We start from the raw sequence: 18,881 nt of genomic DNA, 5'->3' as shown, positions 1-18,881 counted from the left end.
GTAAAATTTATATGGAAAGGCAAAGACGCTGAACAGACGGGCCAAAATGAATTTGAAAATAAGCATAATGTTGGAGAAATCATACTACCTCATTTTAAGATTTACATTAAAGCCACAGTAATAAAAAAAAAATGGAGTATTGGTGAAGGGACAGTCACCTATCAGAACAGAGTCCAGAAACAGACCTACACAAAAATGACCAATAGATTTTTGACAAACGTTTAAAGACAATTTAAAAAAGAAAATGTTATGCTTTCAACATTTGTTGAAATGTTGGTACTGGAAGAATTGGGCATCTATACAAAAAACTCAACCTATCTATCAAACCCTTATACAAAAAATAATTGAAAATAGGTCATTGACCTCAAGGTAAAATGCACTTCTGCAAGAAAAGCTAAGAGAAAATCTTTGTGTCCTTCTCTTAGGCAAGAAGTTCTTAGACATGATATTAAAAGCACAAACCATAAAAGAAAAAAAAAAATGATAGCCTGGTCTTCATCCAGATGAAAAGCTTTTGCTCTGTGCAAGATAACATTAAGCAATTTTTAAGAAAAAAAGCTACTATGGAGAAAATATTTCCAAATCAAATATCCCACAAACGACTTAGACCTAGAATGTATAAAGAACTCTCCAAATTCAACAACAGAAAGTCAAGCAACCCATTTTTAAAAAATGAGCAAAAGACTTGAACTGACACTATGCAAAAGATTAACAAAGTTCACTGTGGTAAGTAGACTGAGGTATCCATCCCCACTGCCAAATATGTCCTTAAATGTGTGAAGTCGTGATATTACATGGCTAGGGCATAATTAAGGTTGCTAATGGAATTAGGATTGCCAATCAGCTGACCTTAAAATTAAGTGATGATCTTGGATGATTTGAGCAGATTCAAGATAATCACAAATGTTCTTTAACATATAAGAGCAGGCAGAAGAGGAAGCTTGAGTCAGAGAGAGATTTGAAGATGCCAAAGAATGCACATAGGCTCCAGGAACAGGAAAATCAAAACTGAAGAAAAAGAAATTCTCTCTCAGAGAGAGCTGTGGTTTGCTAACACCTTGTTTTTAGCCCAGTGAAACCTATTTCAGTTTTCTGACACCCATCCCCAAACCGTAAAACAATAAATTTGTGTTGCTTTAAATCATTTAGTCTCTGGTAATTAGTTACAGCAGCAATTATAAACTAATACAACATTAAAAGATGTTAATATTATTAGCCATTAAGAAAATGCAAATTAAAACAAGTATGAGATACTGCTACTTACCGATAAGAATGGCTAAAATTAAAAATGCTGCTCAGGTGCCGTGGCTCACACCTGTAATCCCAGCACTTTGGGAGGCTGAGGTGGGCAGATTACTTGAGGCCAGGAGTTTGAGACCAGCCTGGCCAACATGCGAAGCTCCATCTCTACTAAAAATACAAAAATTAGCCAGACCTGGTGGTATGTGCCTATAAAATCCTAGCTGCTTGGGGAGACTGAAGTGGGAGGATCACCTGAGCCCAGGAGGTCAAGGCTGCAATGAACTGAGCTGTGACTGTATCACTGCACTGCAGCCTGAGTAACAGAGTGAGATCCACAGTGACAGCCTGTTTCAAGAAAGAGAGAGAGAGACAAAGAAAGAAAGAAAAAGAAAGAAGAAAGAAAGAAGAAAGAAAGAGAGAAAGAAAGAAAGAAAAAAGAAAGAAAGAGAAAGAGGGAGGGAGGGACGGAGGGAGGGAGGAAGGAAGGAAGGAAGGGAGGGAGGGAGGGAGAGGTGCAGTATATCTAGATTTGGGTCACTTCTCATCATTGCCACAGCTACTGGTCTGGCTTAGTGTAATATCGTTCCAAGTACAGCTCCTACTCCTACAGCTGGCCCCACTAGTCTATTCTCAGTATAGCAGAAATCTGATCAAATCATTCCTCTGTTCAAAATCCTCCAGCGACTTCCCATTTCATTCAAACTTACAAAAGCCCACAATATCTGCACCATTCTTCTCTCTGCCTCGCATCATTTTCTCTAGCCTTTTTGAAACTCACCTCATTTTGGTCACACTGGCTTCTTTGTTCTTCCTGAAATATATCTCGAATGTAAATACCACAGGATGTTTGCACTTGCTTTTCTCCTTTTGTAGAATTTTCTCCTCACTGACTTTGGCATGGTAACCTCTTTTCACTTCCCTCAGATCCTTGTTCAAATGCCATGTTATCAGTGAGTCCTCTCCTTACTAACTTACTGAAAATTGCAACTTCCCTGCTGGTGGCTGGCAGCCTATACCCATTTCCTGTTCTCCTGCTCTGCTTAATTTTCCATGGCTCATATCACCATATGACGTACATACATTTTATTTAGTTATTTGTCTGTCTCTCATGCTAGTATATAAGTCCCATGAAGATAAATGGATTTTATCTGCTTTGTTCTGTGCTGCATTTCCAGCACCTAGAACAGTTCCTCAGCACACAGCAGGTGCCCATTAAACATGTGCTGTTGAATGAATATATCCTTGAGTGGCTTGGGAGGATAGCCTGAAGCAGCCAAGGTAAGTGGAAATTTCTTTAATGCTTTGTGCTTTCTTTAAAAAATCCGTATGTATTTTGCACTTCATAACATAGTGGCCTGTGTTTTATTATAAGCATACTTTACCTTAAAATTTTTGAGCTAGAATGATAGTCCAAGGACATGTTTACCTATAGCCATTATACATCAGCATAAGCCACAGTCTGAGAAGCACATTCTTAAGTATTAAAAGCTTAATTTTACCTTGACATAAATTAGTTAAGTGACCTCCCCATGCAAGGAAGGTAGAGAGGGGGAGAGAGAGAGAGAGAGAGAGAGAGAGAGAGAGAGAGAGCGCGAGCGCGAGCGCTTTAGGATCTCCAGGTGATTTCAAAACATACAGATACAGGTGAGAGCTCTGCAAAGCTGGAAATGTTAAATTAACAGCAAACAGGCTGGCCCTCACTCTAAGAATATTCTGTATACTTGGACAATACATAATAGCGTATAAGTCAATAAATCTTGTGAGAAAATGAGCCTTCAAATTTTAAGAATCATAGGCAAGGTAATGTCAGCTCTATTTGACTATTTTTGTTGGGCTAGGGGAGTTGAGTAGTTACCAGGAAAAATGAAAAGGGTGAGTGCTCCCAGTGGGCAGTCTTTCCATTTACAGAAGGAGAAAGAGCACTTTTGTAAAGGAAATCTTGCTCTGTTTTCACTGTCTGTATTTGTATTAGGCAATTACAATGGCAACTTTACATGTCTTTTTATTAAAAGACAATTTTATAATGCCTTTTAATAATGGCAATTATAATGTCTTTTAATAAAAAGATGATTTTTACAAATTCACCAGCAAATGGCAGCCATTGGATAAACTTTTCCTGCTTCTCTTTATCCTTCTGGCACTTTCTACCATGGTCTTTCTCCACTCTCCTGTTTTTGCTCTGTTCCTCTGAGGCTTGATAACACGTGGGGGGAAAAAAAAAACTTGGATATAAGTTCAGAAAGAAAATGAGTTCAATGTGGGGAATCTGAGTGCCAGAAGTTAGAAGAGAGCATGTGGCGAACTGACGGTGCCTTTTGGCAGAAGACAGGGGAGAGATCTGGCAGGACTCCTCCCGGGTGGAGAACTGCTCACCTGGCCACTCCGCTGGGCCCTGCAGAGCAGCCTAATCTTCCCTGCCAGTGGTCACCTCACAGTCTGTAAGCACAGGATGAACGATTCTTCTAGGGTGGAGAAAACACAAGCGAGGCAGTTTGCTCCGCATCTGCTATAGATTGTGGTGAGTTGCATGCATACGCTCGGCTTTATTGATATCAATCATTCTGTCATGAGGCATCATCAGTACTAAGGTAAATGAATCAATTGCATTTTGTCATTATGTATCATCATCAGGTTGTGTATGATATAATTTACCCACTGGCGGTCTTGAACAGGGCACTTTTCTTTGCGGTACTTATTTGCAGACCTGGAGATGACACGGGGCTCTCAATCTGCTTCAGGTTGTTCCTTTGGAGCTTCTCCATCTCTGTTTTGTGATTCGGGCCCCAGAGGTCACCCATTCCCCCCTAACAGTAGGGTAAGGGGAACGTTTATCTGATCAGAGTAGTCTAGCTCCTCTCTGAGAACAGGAAGTAATAGGCGTGAGAATAAAAAAGGATCTTTACCATTAAAAACATGCTCCCAGAACACTATACGGCCATTGCTGCACACATGCATGACATTCTCTTTCGTATCTAACAGGAATTCCTATATTCCTAGATAATGACACTGATTCAGTTACATGACAGAAATAGAGAGATTTTAACTCTTCTAGCATCCCTTGAAGAGTTCTTAAGAATGATCTTTTAAATGTAACGCTTTTCTAATATCCGACCATAATTTACAAGAGAACTATGACTCTACCCATTTCTGGTTTCCATCTTCTAACTTTAGAAATTTTTCATCTTATAGGAGAAGCTACCAACATACAAGACCAAAAAAAAAATGTTCGCCTGAATGTATTATATCAATGTCTAAGTGACCCCATTCTTCATTCTATCTGCCAGAATATTTTAAATTTTCTTATTTTATTTATTTATTTTTCAGAATTACATTTTTCATTGCCTCCAAGGGAGTTAGAATGTGGAGAATTCCCTAAACTGGTATCTCCAATTTTTCATGTGTTTAGAAGTCCCCACTCTTTCTTTCTACTCCCTCTTTTTACCTCAAGCCTAATCCTTTGGCAAGCTGCTTTTTGAGGATTTCTGAGAATATTTCTCTACTGCATACCACAACTGCAGCTGCCTTTCTTCTTGACCTATAAGTCCATTTAAAGCCCCAAACTCCCCAAATGTCAATTGTTTTCCTCCAGCTAGTCAACAAGTAAAGATAAAACACACTCAGTAAAGATATTCACTCTCATTTCCCAAGCCAGAGAAACATGTGGAAAGAAATACTCAGTCAGGGATCTATTGAAGGATTCTGCATAGTAGCAAAATCTAGGAGACAATATGCCATGCATGGTCAAAATGATTCTAAAAATGCATGTCCTTTAATACAAGCGTTGTCTAATTTCTATCTGTATCTGCTGCAGTGCCCAGGACAGTGATTGTCACAGAGGACTGTGTATCGTAAAATGCCTCAGATTAATGACTCCATTGTTGGCTTAGGGACCATGAAAACTTGTGTCACCTATCCTATCAGGATCTGACTGGGTAGACATCTGAGGCACCTTCCCTTGATCCATCTGTTTGCCTTGCAAGATGTCCCACCACGGAGACCATCAGCAGGGCTGTGACCAGTCCAGAGGAACAAGCAAGTGCTTAGGCTCAGGAACCAGACTCTGAGCTCAAACCTTGGCTTTGTTACAACTGTGAGACTCTGTACAAATCCCATAATCTGGCTAAGCTTCAGTTATCTCATCCATAATATGGGGATTAATAGTACTTTGCTCACGAGGTTGTCATAACAATTACATGAGATGATTGTGTGACGTTCTCAGCAAGTACATGTATAATTATCACACTTTTTTTTTCTAGTATTAAGATATCAGGACACAAAGGTCAATAAAAAACTTCACATAGACTCAACACAGTAGCTCAGACCTGTAATCCCAGTACTTTGGGAGGCTGATGCAGGTGGATTGCTTGAGGTCAGGAGTTCAAGACCAGCCGGGTCACAATAAAACCCTGTCTCTACTAAAAATACAAAAATTAGCTGGGTGTAGTGGCATGCGCCTGTGATTCCAGCTACTTGCAAGGTTAAGACAGAAAAATTGCTTGAACCCGGGAGGCGGAGGTTGTAGTGAGCTGAGATCACACCACTGCACTCCAGTCTGGGGGAGACCATGAGACTCAAAAAAAAAACCCAAAACCCCAAAACCCAAAAACCAAGACTTCATGTAATCACTGTCCTATATTAATTCTGAAAGAAGTTGTTTTAGCACTGACCAAAGGCCACTTTGTAAATGAAGACCATGTGATTTCACAGTGACAGTAGTAAATTTGTGCTGATTTCCCACTCTCCCTGCTGTCTTCCACCACGCATAACACACTACACATCATGCAGGAGCTGGGATACAGTCTGTCCTCATGTTGGACAGAAAAGCTCGTGTTTGCACAGAGACTATCTGTAGCCCCAAATTTGGTTCACTCCTGATGTGCCTCAGAAGGACAGGTATTCTCTTTGGAACTGCCCTTGGTGACCTGACTTGTCCCACCTAAGCTATTTCACATGCCAGAGCATGAAAGCCTTCTACATTTCCAGGTTCCTCATCATTCTAGTGGCGGTGTTGTTCCCTGGCTGTTTAGTGGGGCCAGACATAAGCCAGGGGAGGGTAACAAGTCAACAAGTCCAAAGGTCACCCCAACTCTGTGTATCTTACATTTGGTTGCGGAGAGCTGGGATTTATACTGCCCTCGGACCAGCCGGCAGGTGGACCCATCTCCGTTGCAGACCCCACAGTTATCTTCCTTGACGGTGCTTCCCAGCTGGTGATCACAGCCAACAATCTAACAAGAAAGAGAGATGTGTAATTCAGCCAAGCACCTACCGATGGCAGAATCCATTATGAGGCCAATCACCATGAAATTACCCTCCCTTCATCCCTGAGGGGCCTAAAACATACTTTCTATGAAGGGCACTGAATTCAACTGGAATTAGGATCAAGCTAAGAAAGAAAAAAAGGTAGCACGGGTAAAGATGTTTTTAAAGTTTGGATACATAAACAGAAAGAAGGGTAAAAGAAAGGGAATGAGAGAGAATAGGGAGCAGGGTAGGGAATGATGGGAGAAAGCAAGAGAGACGAGAAGATCCTGAATTACTGATGTTTTAGGGGCTTAATTCAAGAGTAACTACTGTGTTGGTAATTATGGTTCACCCAAATGACAAAAGCTACAACCAAGAGGTAACAGTAGCAGGATACATTTGATAAATAATCTCCATTTTCACATGATTCCTTAGAATGTAAGCTGCACAAGGGTGGGTGATTTGGATGTTGGGGTAATTAATGTATTCCAAACGATGGTAACGGTGCTTGGTCAATTGTAGGCCCTCAAAAAATATTTGCCGAGTGATAATAAAAATACTTCCTTAGGCTGAGTGAGGTGGCTCATGCCTGTAACCCCAGCACTTTGGGAGGCTGAGGCGGGCGGATCATGAGGTCAAGAGATGGAGACCATGGTGAAACCCCATCTCTACTAAAAAATACAAAAATTACCTGGGTGTGGTGGTGCGTACTTGTGATCCCACCTACTCGGGAGGCTGAGGCAGGAGAATTGCTTGAACACGGGAGATGGAGGTTGCAGTGAGCCGAGATTGTGCCACCGCACTCCAGCTGGCTCCTGGCAACAGATCAAGACTCTGTCTTAAAAAAAAAAAATAGTTGGGCCGGGTGTGGTGGCTCACGCCTGTAATCCCAGCACTTTGGGAGGCCGAGGTGGGTGGATCACGAGGTCAAGAGATCGAGACCATCCTGGTCAACATGGTGAAACCTCATCTCTACTAAAAATACAAAAAATTAGCTGGGCATGGTAGCGGATGCCTGTAATCCCAGCTACTCAGGAGGCTGAGGAAGGAGAATTGCCTGAACCCAGGAGGCGGAGGTTGCGGTGAGCAGAGATGGCGCCATTGCACTCCAGCCTGGGTAATAAAAGTGAAACTCCATCTCAAAAAAAAAAAAAAAAAAAAAAAAAAATTCTTCCTTTTCTAGCTAGCACTCAGCTTAAAAAGGAGAAGAGAATCAGCAAACAGATACAAACTTAGTGTATGTGCGTGGAGGAAGAGGAGGGTTGCGTAAAGGGCAGCAGTGAGGCACACCGCTAAGACCCTATCATTTGCCTTATCCTGTCCTATACCAGGCACAGTACAAATATCTCATTCATTCTCAAAAAAGCCATGCAAGAAAAATATCCCCATTTTACAGTTGAGGCCATGAATCTTACCCAAGGTCACTTAGCTAATAAGCAGCCAAATGCTAAAGACTTCTAGCGAAACCTTTAAGCCAGGTCCAAATCAGGCTTAACAATATCACAGGCTTTTACAGAGCATGTGGGCAAAGCCATTTGTGTCTTTACTCTTTGCTTTCCAAGATCTTAGCTTTAGAAATTCAAATCCAAACTACACCAGGTTGTATGGCTATAGTTCTAGTTAGATCAAATATGGAAAGATTTATTCCACTCCCAAACTCTTTCGATTACTCTCTCTGACAAAATAAAGTGAGAATGGTAGTGACAACTGAAGTGACTTAGGGCTTCTCTTCACAAAGTCCCCACGGTTCGTCCTGCCTTTCAAAAATCTGGTTGTTCATATGAGCGGAGGCTTGAAGCTTGCTTTTCTTTTTTATTCCTTTTATTAATAATTGCAAACACATGCTTAGGCAAAGGTTCAAAAATATAATTATTTAACATTGTGTTAGATATGAACTCTATTTTTAAAATGTAGTAATGTGTATTTTTTCATTAATAGCAAATGAACATCTTTTAAAAATAGATGAAAAGCAACAACTCCTTCAATAACTGTTTTTTTTTTTTTTTTTTAAATGTGCAAAGATGTCAGGAAAACATGGCGCTGAGTTCTAAAGTGAGGGGCAAAGGCAGATATGTTCTAGCCCTACGTGTTCACTGTAGCCAGGGAGAAGTTCATCTCAATCTATTCAGAGGCTGCCGTGAGGTCACTGCAGAATGTGACCACATTTCATCCCTGCGGTGTCAAGCATGTGCTGGCTAGGACTCTGGTACTTCTACATAACTGCGGTAAAATTATTTTCAACATTCATATCTGTAGATGGGCCCGCCCATGAGGTGATCAATTCTGTATTCACCCATATTCTGAGCACAGTGTGAAATGGGATTACAGAAGTACTGTATTTATAAAAGAAGTCATTTAATTGTTTAAGCAACATTTATTGAGAACCTGCTATGGGCCAGGCTCTGTGCTGGGAGTAAAATTCAATAGTGAATTTCAGCATCTATGGGTCCACTCACAAGAGACTTTCTAGTCTAGTGGCAGAGGGAGATAGTGCTCAAATCATCACATGCAATAAATGTAAAATGATAATTATGATAAAAGCTATAAAACACAGATACATGGCATGCTGAGAGCATAATATATGGAGAACTTAATTTGGTTAGGGAGGCAAAAGAAGATTTTCCTGAGGAAGAGACTTTTTAGAGCTGAGATATGAATGAAGAGTCAGAATGAACAATGGAAGGGAGGTGTTGCATGAGTCTCACCACATCCTTTAGGAATGCCTGGATACTAGCTAATGGGAGAGGAAGCAAAAATCAAAGTTGGCCAAAAAAAAAAAAAAGAAAAAAAATCAGAAAATGGATAATCTACTTGCCCTTGAGGGACTGAATCCTTTGAGAAAGCATGGCAGTTTTAACTGAGGCAGCATTCAAAGCATTGTCGACTCTACTGTGGTTGGGGTTGTAGGGATTGAAGAGGATTTAATATGACAAGATCCTTGGCTATGTAGAAGGACAGCATGGGCAGTGGGCACAGGAATTTCCACTCTCAGGCATCCCAGATCTAACTAGATTTACTCCTTAAACTACAGGAATTTCAGGTTTCTCAAAGGATTTACGTTTCTCTGGAAAATTTTTAATGGACTCTGATGCCTCTAATGGAGCCAAAGGAGATAATCATGAAAATCTCTCCCTAATCCTAAAGATTTCTTATGGTTCCAAAACCATTTTAAGAAAAGAACAATTCAGCTTCATAGATCCAAAGTAACAGATATATTAAGAATAGCTAAATAGGAGGTGACATACTTTAAGACTAACTTGGCTAGATGCCTGACTTAGCGCTCTCGGTGTGGGTTCATGGACCCCAGGATATGAACCAAGTCAGTTCTAAATGGGCTTTGTTTAGCTTCAGAATTTAAAAGACAGACGTCTCCCTGACAAATGAAAAATTTAAAAGACAAACATCTCCCTGAAAAAATGAAATAAAAAAATTGGTTTTTTTCTTCCTTTTCTCTACATCGATTCCTTTTCAAGATGCCAAAATCTTCTAATTCAATTATTTTTAGAATGTGGAATACTTTGTATCAGATAAAATGTTCTTATTTTGGTCCAAGTGGAAAATTGTTTGCAGGGATATCAGGTTAATCATACTTGACATATCTTAATCTGTTGATCTTGAGTAACTGTTAGATTAATTAAAAATTAGGCCAGATGCAGTGGCTCACGCCTGTAATCCCAGCACTTTGGGAGGCTGAGGTGGGCAGATCATGAGGTCAAGAGATGGAGACCATCCTGGCCAACATGGTAAAACCCTGTCTCTACTAAAAATACAAAAATTAGCTGGGCATGGTGGCACATGGCTGTAGTCCGAGCTACTTTGGAACCTGAGGCAGGAGAATCTCTTGAACCCAGAAGGTAGAGGTTGCAGTGAGCCAAGATCATGCCACTGCACTCCAGCCTGGCAAGAGAGCAAGACTCTGTCTCAAAACACGACAAAACAAAACAACAACCAAAAACTTAATTGTTAAGACCTACTATTAATAGCAGAGATAAAAATAAATAGAAATAAAAAAATAGGCTTAATTGGCCCTCTGTACACATGCTATTATTTTTTGCCTGGAATGTTCTTTGCCTATTCTTTATTTGGCAGACTCCTATTCATCCTTCAAAGCCCAAATTAAGTGCCTCCTTAAGAAAGACTGTCCACATTCCAGAGGCAACTCCCTTATTGCTGTATGTTTCTATAGCCTTTTGTTCATACCTCCATGTGGCAGAGATTGCTGGTTGTCATCCAATATCCATCTTCTCTTACTTTTCTTTTACTGGACCCCAATTTTAGCTGGGTTAGTATTATATGCAGTTAAAAGAATGCATTTCTCATTGGTCAGGAGACCAAATAATAATTAGTAAAATAAAAGTGGAAGTGTTGTGTGAGGCTTCCGGGAAGGCTACTTAAAAGAAGTTGACTTAACTGGAGAATGCTGCTTCTGCTCTCTGCCTTCCTACCTTCTTACCCAGTAGCCATCTTGGAAATGAGACAATCTTGTGAATGGAAGCCTTGCACTCAGAATGGCAGAGCAGAAAGAGAGAAAAATCCTGGTTCCTGAACCACACTTGGACTGATTACATCCTTTTTTTGGCGAGAAAATAAATCCCTTATGTGTCTAAGCCACTGTTTTATATATATATATATATATATATATATATATATATATATATTTACATATACCCAATTCAAATTGTTATATAACTTACATTGAGTTTACTCTATTAACACATCTGTCTCCAAAAAACACCCTGGTCTACCTGAGAACCTGCGTTTTACTAATCTTACTAGTATTTCTGCTGCTCAGTCCAGTATCAGACATTTGAGATGCACCATGAATGCTGGTGAATCAATGAAACACATAATGATTTGCTAATAGTTCCAATGTAGTTTACAGATAGGTGACCTTAGACTGCAGCCATTCACATGTGAGTCTGCAAAAATGTGTGCATGCATGTGTGTAGGCATGTATACGTATGTGTGTTTTTAACTGTATACACAGAGAAACAGACATACCATAAATGACAGCCAGAGGCCAAATCTAAACCTCTGTCCTGATGCACAAACAAGAATTACTTTAAAGAGCTATTATTTTTCAGAGATTTTTTCCCAAGTGCACCTATGTTAATTATTAGAAAAGTGTCATGGAAGGCAATGTTCAGGTCACTGAGTTCCCAGACCCACCCCATTCTGGACAAAACATTTAAGTGAGATAATGACCACTTGTAACTTTGGCAACTGCCATGAAATTTTTTTGCAAACAGTAGAAAATGGAATGTTTTGGCCTAATACAGCTTATTAGCACTTGCTACGAGGTGCCCACTGGATGCAGTGGTCTGATGCCATCCTCATCCAAAATCATTGAACAGTGTTGCTTATTTTGCAATATTTTAATCTCAGGTAACAAAAACGTGAGTAGCTCCAAGAAAAATTTAGAGAGAGGCAAAACAGCACCCTGAAACTTACCAAGATTGATAGTGTTTTCATTGTTTAGCCACCATTAGTGGGTTATCAAGTTCTGCTTTTATATCTTAAATGTATGCTTCTTGTACCCTCTCTTATATACATATATGTGTACAAAGATACGCAGCCCCTTGTCTTATTTTTGAGTTGAGCAAACACACTTAACACTGCTGATTTTTCTTTATTCTTCTTTCAGATTTACTAAAGGGAGGGCCCTCTTACCCCCGCCAAAAATTAAAAAAACCAAACTAGGATCATAGCATCTAATCCAAGTTGGCTCAGAGACTTAGCATGTTGCGCAGATTTTAGGCATCAGGCCTGCAGTATGTGCTGCTAGGGGTTTCTTCACTTTATAGAGCCGATACCAAGAGAACAGGCAGAATGCAAGACTGAAATTCTCTAGACACTGAAATATGTATAATAAAATGTCTTCATTAGTAGCCACAGGAGAAAGAAAGATCATCATGCTAATAATTTGGAGCACATAAATAAATATAATCCATAAGCAGATATCATGCCTCAGACTGACATTCTTAGGATGGGTTCACACTGGCTTCATTTCAAATGGTTTCCCATAAGGACCTCAATCTAGAATCAAATACTGAGCCAGTGATGTCAAGCTTTTCTTGATCCAACACCATGAGGTAAGAAACTTTTAAAGCCTTCTATTTTCAGCACTGGGAAAGACAAATATGGAAAAACTAAACTGTGCAAATCTGATGATAGCTGTTCTTATTTATAATTACTTAATTCAGAGAGAACTTTATGGTTAAGTGTGATTTACATAGATTATCCTTCAATGACTATTTTAATAAATAGAGGAAGGAGAGCATTTCTAACCTCAACCTCAAAAGATTTACATATTCATTAATTTGCTTATGCTTAACCTTTCATTAAATAAAAAGATATATAGCATACACACACACACACACACACACACACACACACACACATAAAACAATCAAATTTAAAAAAACCAAATGAGTGAATGGATAAAATACAAAGGCAAAGGTAAGAAAGATAAAGCCAGAAATGGAAGAACTACACATAATGTGCACAATGCCATACTGTACAGTTGCTAGATGTGGAAGGGGGAGGTCACATCTGGATGTGAGCTTCCTGGAAAACCAGAGCACCTGAGCAGTTGTAAGGGTCACAGATTCTACTGGATCTTCTAGAAAACATATGCAATGATGTGTTCTTTATACTCGACAATAAATATTTGTGTAATAAAGGAATAAATCAAAAACCAGCTTAGGAGCACCATAATTAAAGTACCAAAATAATAAATATTTCTTTTGAGTCTTCTGAAAGACAATGTCATATAACAATGTCCCAATAACACCTGAGCAAATAAATACATGCAGTTTCAAAGAGGTGGCTCTCCATAACCTTTGATGAAGCCTAATGGTCAGGGGACATTTGATAAAAGCAAATTTCATGCCCAGCATGGTGGCTCACAGCTGTAATCCCAATACTTTGGGAGGCCAAGATGGGTGGATCACTTGAGGCCAGGGGTTTGAGATCAGCCTGTCCAATATGGCAAAACCCATCTCTACTAAAAATATAAATATTAGCCCTGTGTGGTGGCACACACCTGTAGCCCCAGCTACTCAGGAAGCTGAGGAATGAGAATTGCTTGAACCTGGGAGGCAGAGGTTGCAGCAGAGATGGCCTCACTCCACTCCAGCCTGGGCAACAGAGCAAGACTCTGTCTCCAAAAAAAAAAAAAAGGCAAATTTTAAGAAGCCGAAACAAATCATCCAGGTAAAGAGCATTATGACAGTCTGACTGAATGCAAGGGGAGACTTTGGAGCACTTAGGGCTGGGCTGGCAAAACGACAGCACATGTGCAGTGATTCCTCCTGCCGAGACCACAGGAGATGTTACTCATCAGCTGTGACACTCACTGTCACTGAGGTTTTATGTGGCTCCAGATCCTTAAAGACAGTGGGCTCTACAAGCCAAATCCAATAGACTATAGTTGTCAAATCAGGAAACTAAACCCACTTACCATTTCAGAACCGGAGAAAGGAATTGGTCGCCTACCTGTTAGACAATTATCCATAGATATTATTCCCCTTAAGATTTGAATGATTTCAAGTTCAGATAACACTGAGGTTCAGAGGAGATAACTTCCCCAAGGTCACATAGCTGATTAATTACTAAACCAAAATTCCACCTTGAGTGTTTTTTTTTTTTTTTTTTTTTTTTTTTTTACTGTAAATTATAGTCAGATTCCCATTTACCATGAAAAGGCATGCTATACAGTATTTATATGGCAAGAGTGAGTGGTAATAAGAAGTTTGAGTATTCTAATCCAGATCACTACCACTAGAGCTACACTTACGCACAGGGACAAACAGATGGTTTCATCTGTGAGCTGTGACTGAAAAGCACATATAGGAAGTGACTGGGAAGATGCTATGCCTCTCCCACCCCTCCCCCTGCCACACAGGCAGGCATATATACCTCTCTCATGCTTTGTTATTGGTACCAAAATTTCCTTTTACACACTTGGGTTTGTTTTTTTTTTTTTTTTTTTTTTTTTTGGTATACAACTAAGATTTCCAATATGAGAAAATAGGATCCCCAGTAATTCACAAAGCTACTAACAGTGCTCCGTGAGCTATGTTTACTATTTCCAAAAGCCTAATGGGAATATATTCACCTGCAATAAAACTAAAACTACATAAGGTCACCAAAACACCAACCATCTCATTACACAAATAAGCTAATCCTGATCTTTACTGTTTTTATTTTCTAATTGCAAACTCAGGTATTTTAACTATAAAATGGGAAAACAAATTATTACTTAATACATGCAGTGTTTTGAGTAGATGGAAACTTCCAAAACACAAGGCCCATAGGAAAAAAATAATAATAAAGGGCTCCTTTGTGTTAAAAAGTTGGGAACCACTGGTTTAGTCCCTTGTTTATTGTTCAAATACTCTTGGGAGGAGTAACACGTGAAATTGCTGATTTTACTTAAAATAAACCAAATCAGCTGAGCATAAGGCATCATGCTGGCTGTTATGGTGCTGTGGGGAATACCTGGAGGTGGTAGGTATGGTCTCAATCTAGAATGAGGGGTTTAATCAGATTATTTCCTTAAAACAGGTGAGAGTAGAACAGGAGTAAGATCAGTATAACTGAAGGGCAAAGGGGCATATAGGAGGAGAAAGGAGGGAAACCTCCTGACAGAAGGAAATGTGAACTAGTGTTGGCCAAAACTTGCTATTTTTAGATATATAGCTTCTCACATCATTCTTGTAATAAACTTGAAATTAGCTAAAATTGTGTCTCTTTCACAAAAATAAAACTGAAACTTAGAAAGTTTAAACAACTTGCCACAAATCGCATTACTGGAATTTGGTGTCACCTGACTTGAGGTCTAGGCTGAATAACACTGTGTCATCAATCAGCATCTCTCTAGTCTATAAGATACAATGTTCCCTTGAGGTTTAGATGGCAATGAGGGAACACATAGAAGGAGGATACACATTCGTCTGTTGGCCACACCCTTTGCCAAAAGCTACACCCTCCTACAGCTCTAGGTACCGAGATTTTGAGCACCAGGAAAAAAAAGTGAAATCTTTGCAAGCAGGAGCTTTCAAAGTATATATATATATATATATATATATATATATATATATATATATATATATTTTTTTTTTTTTTTTTTTTTTTTTTTTTTTTGAGATGGAGTCTTGCTCTGTTGCTCAGGCTGGTATGCAATGGCATGATCTCCACTCACCACCACCTCTGCCTCCTGCATTCAGGTGATTCTCCTGCCTCAGCCTCCAGAGTAGCTGGGATTACAGGCATACGCTACCATGTCCAGCTAGTTTTTTCATATTTTTAGTAGAGACAGGGTTTCACTGTGTTGGCCAGGCTAGTCTCGAACTCCTGACCTCATGATCCACCTGTCTCAGCCTCCCAAAGTGCTGGGATTACAAGCATGAGCCATCACGCCTGGCCTGAAAGTATACTTTCCTTCAGGAGTTTTTCTTTCTTTTGAGAGAGTGATTCAATGGATAGAAAAATAGTTGCCTGTGTTCTATAGCTACATACACACGCTAAAAGGAAATACTGGTAAATACTCACAGGTTATTAGCCTGCATAGATGAGGTGCATGAGCTCTCTCCTATGCTGTTAATATACCACTGTGTGAAAACATTACGTGAAAGCATTAACTCCCTTTCCTCCAGGCAAAGATTTTCCAAAGGAATCCTCCCCATACCTGGCATTCTGTCTTCTGTGGCTTAGCAGTCACAGCTAGGACTAGCACATTTCCTTGCAGGTTCACCAGACCCTTACAACAGCCCACAACATCCTACAGCATCTCTGAGAACGACCTCTCTGACCTCACTCCCTCTGGCTCAGTCTCTTTGCTGCTCTTCGAACACAACAAACACTTTCTCATCTTAGGGCAGCCCTGGTTGTTACCTCTGGCTGTCACACTTCCTCAGACATTTCTACAGCAGTTACCTGACTCTTCGATGTCCTTGCTTGAGAAAATCAATGCCTTCTCAGTAAGACCTACTTTGATCAGACTATTTAAAGCTGTATTTCTCCTCAGTCATAATATTTGTTTTTTAACTTTTAGGTTCAGGAGAACATGTGCAGGATATGCAGCTTTGTCACATAGGTGTACGTGTGTCATGGGGCTTTGTTGTGCAGATTATTTCACTGCTCAGGTACTAAGCCTAATATCCAATAGTTTTTTCTGATCCTGTCCCTCCTCTCACCCTCCACCCATAAGTAGGCACTTATGTCTGTTGTTCCCCTTTTCGTCTTCATGTGTTCTTGTCATTTAGCTCCATTTATAAGTGGAACATGCAGTATTTGGCTTTTTTTTTTTTTTTTTTTGCTCCTGCATCAGTTTGCTAAGGATAATGGCCTCCAGCTCCATCCATGTCCCTGCAAAGGACATAATCTCATTCTTTTTTGTGGCTGTATAGTATTCTATGGTGCTTCTTTACCACATTTTCTTTATCCAGTCTATCACTGATGGGCATTTGGGTTGATTCCATGTCTTTGTTATTGTGAATAGTGCTGCAATGAACATATATGTGTATGTGCCTTTATAACAGAACAATTTACATTCCTTGGGGTATATACCCAGGAATGGAATTACTGGGTCAAATGGTATTTCTGTCCTTAGATATTTGAGGATGCACCACACTGTCTTCCATAACGGTTGAACTAATTTGTACTTCCACCAACAGTGTTCCTTTTTCTCCACAACCTTGCCATCATGTTATTTTTGGACTTTTTAATAATAGCAATTCTGACTAGTGTGAAATGGTATCTGTAGATTTGACTGGCATTTCTCTAATGATCAGTGATGCTGTGCTTCTTTTTCATATGCTTTTTGGTCACATACGTGTCTTCTTTTGCGAAGTGTCTGTTCATGTCCTTTACCCACATTTTAATGGTTTTTTTTTTCTTGCAAATTTGTTTAAGTTTCTGATAGATGCTGGATGTTAGACCTTTGTCAGATGCATAGTTTGCAAATATTGCCTCTGATTCTGCAGGTTTTCTGCTCACCTGATGATACTTTCTTTTGCTGTGCAGAAGCTTGTTAGCTTAACTAGATCCCATTTGTCAATTTTTGCTTTTGTTGGTTTTGGTGTCTTCATCATGGAATCTTTGCCAGTTCCTATGTCTAGAATGCTATTACGTACAATGTTTCCAGAATTTTTATAGCTTTAGTTCCTATGTCTAGAATGCTATTACGTACAATGTTTCCAGAATTTTTATAGCTTTAGGTTTTACATTTAAGTATTTAATCCATTTTGAATTGATTTTTGCATATAGATCCAGTATAAATTTTTGGCATTTGGCTAGACCGATGTCCCAGAACCATTTACTGAAAAGGGAATCCTTTCCCCATTGCTAGTTTTTGTCAAAGATCAGATAGTTACAGGTGTGTGGTCTTAGATCTGGGTTCTCTATTCTGTTCCATCGATATTTATTAAGTGCATTACTAATTTTCTATCTCTCACTAGGTTAGGGATATGTGGATGGCCTGTTTACTGTCCACCTAGAACAGTGCCCGGCATACAGCAAGCAACTGAAATAAATGTGTTCAATGAATGAATGGATTCAGCCTACAGGCAACACCACAGGTGACAGAGATATATTCCGATTTCAAATAATTTTCTTCTTTGTCCCAAGCTAAAACATAACAGTTGCTACCATTTGAACTCTCTGCCACTGGTTCCAAAGACCAAAAGAATACTCTCTGTCTAAAAGAAAAAGATCTCTAAGGACAAATCATTTTATAACACTGTAATCTGAGAGTTTAATTTCCACTTGTCACCTTGCCTGCTATGTCTCTGGTCCTTCACCCACTACTCCAGAATTGCCTTGGGGCATAAATGCTCATTATTTCCAAGTGCATCTCCCTCTGATATCTTTCCTGCTTGGCACAGTGGCCCGAGCTTCATGCCCTGACTCTGACACCAACTCTGGATCTGGTGATTCACTTTGTACTTGATCTCCTGAGTTCCTAATGCCTGGCTCTTCCTAATGTACTTCAGCTTGGGCAACCTCCTGGCCTGGCTCCTCCCTTTACCGTGTGTGAGCTCTGGCCCTTTGGCTGGTGGTCGGGCTGGAGCAGAGCCACACTCCTTCTGCATTCAACCTACACACTCTCACCTCCACCGAAGGGTAGGAACTTGAGCAGCCTCGGTGGTTAAATTATAGAGGAGGACCTGGTTTCATAGGAATAAACTTTTGCCAGGTGCTGATTTTTAAGGGTCCTATTTCTGTCCTTTATTGTTTGAGCTCAGATTGCAAACATTTTAAATAATTTTTTCCTATATTGCCTTTCTTGAGGTCAAGGATCTAAACCATCTAACGGCTGGATTAAATACTCTGAAAGGGAAAAGGAGAATGAGTAAGTCTGACTTCTAACGTTTATTAAAACTCTCAGGTGC

The 18,881-nt window shown here is 39.8% G+C and overlaps 1 protein-coding gene and 1 long non-coding RNA gene across 5 annotated transcripts in view; one reads left to right on the top strand and one right to left on the bottom strand.

Annotated features, from left to right (window-relative positions):
- The window catches only part of ADAMTSL1 (ADAMTS like 1), a 982,413-nt gene that overhangs the window by 287,216 nt on the left and 676,316 nt on the right, over positions 1 to 18,881 (bottom strand). For all 4 annotated transcript variants that reach the window (XM_074394894.1, XM_074394896.1, XM_074394895.1 and 1 more), the window contains one exon: positions 6,344 to 6,470. In XM_074394894.1, coding sequence (XP_074250995.1) covers positions 6,344 to 6,470 — 127 coding nt within the window. The remainder of the gene's footprint in view (positions 1 to 6,343; positions 6,471 to 18,881) is intronic.
- Positions 2,366 to 18,881, top strand: part of LOC141583730 (uncharacterized) — a 29,383-nt gene continuing 12,867 nt past the window's right edge. The window contains exon 1 of the long non-coding RNA XR_012516589.1: positions 2,366 to 2,520. This is a non-coding gene — a long non-coding RNA (uncharacterized LOC141583730). The remainder of the gene's footprint in view (positions 2,521 to 18,881) is intronic.

The sequence above is a fragment of the Saimiri boliviensis genome, chromosome 2 (genome assembly GCF_048565385.1).
Source record: "Saimiri boliviensis isolate mSaiBol1 chromosome 2, mSaiBol1.pri, whole genome shotgun sequence".
In the NCBI taxonomy this organism is placed as follows: Eukaryota; Metazoa; Chordata; class Mammalia; order Primates; family Cebidae; genus Saimiri; species Saimiri boliviensis.
This window is presented reverse-complemented; position numbering and strand designations above follow the sequence as displayed.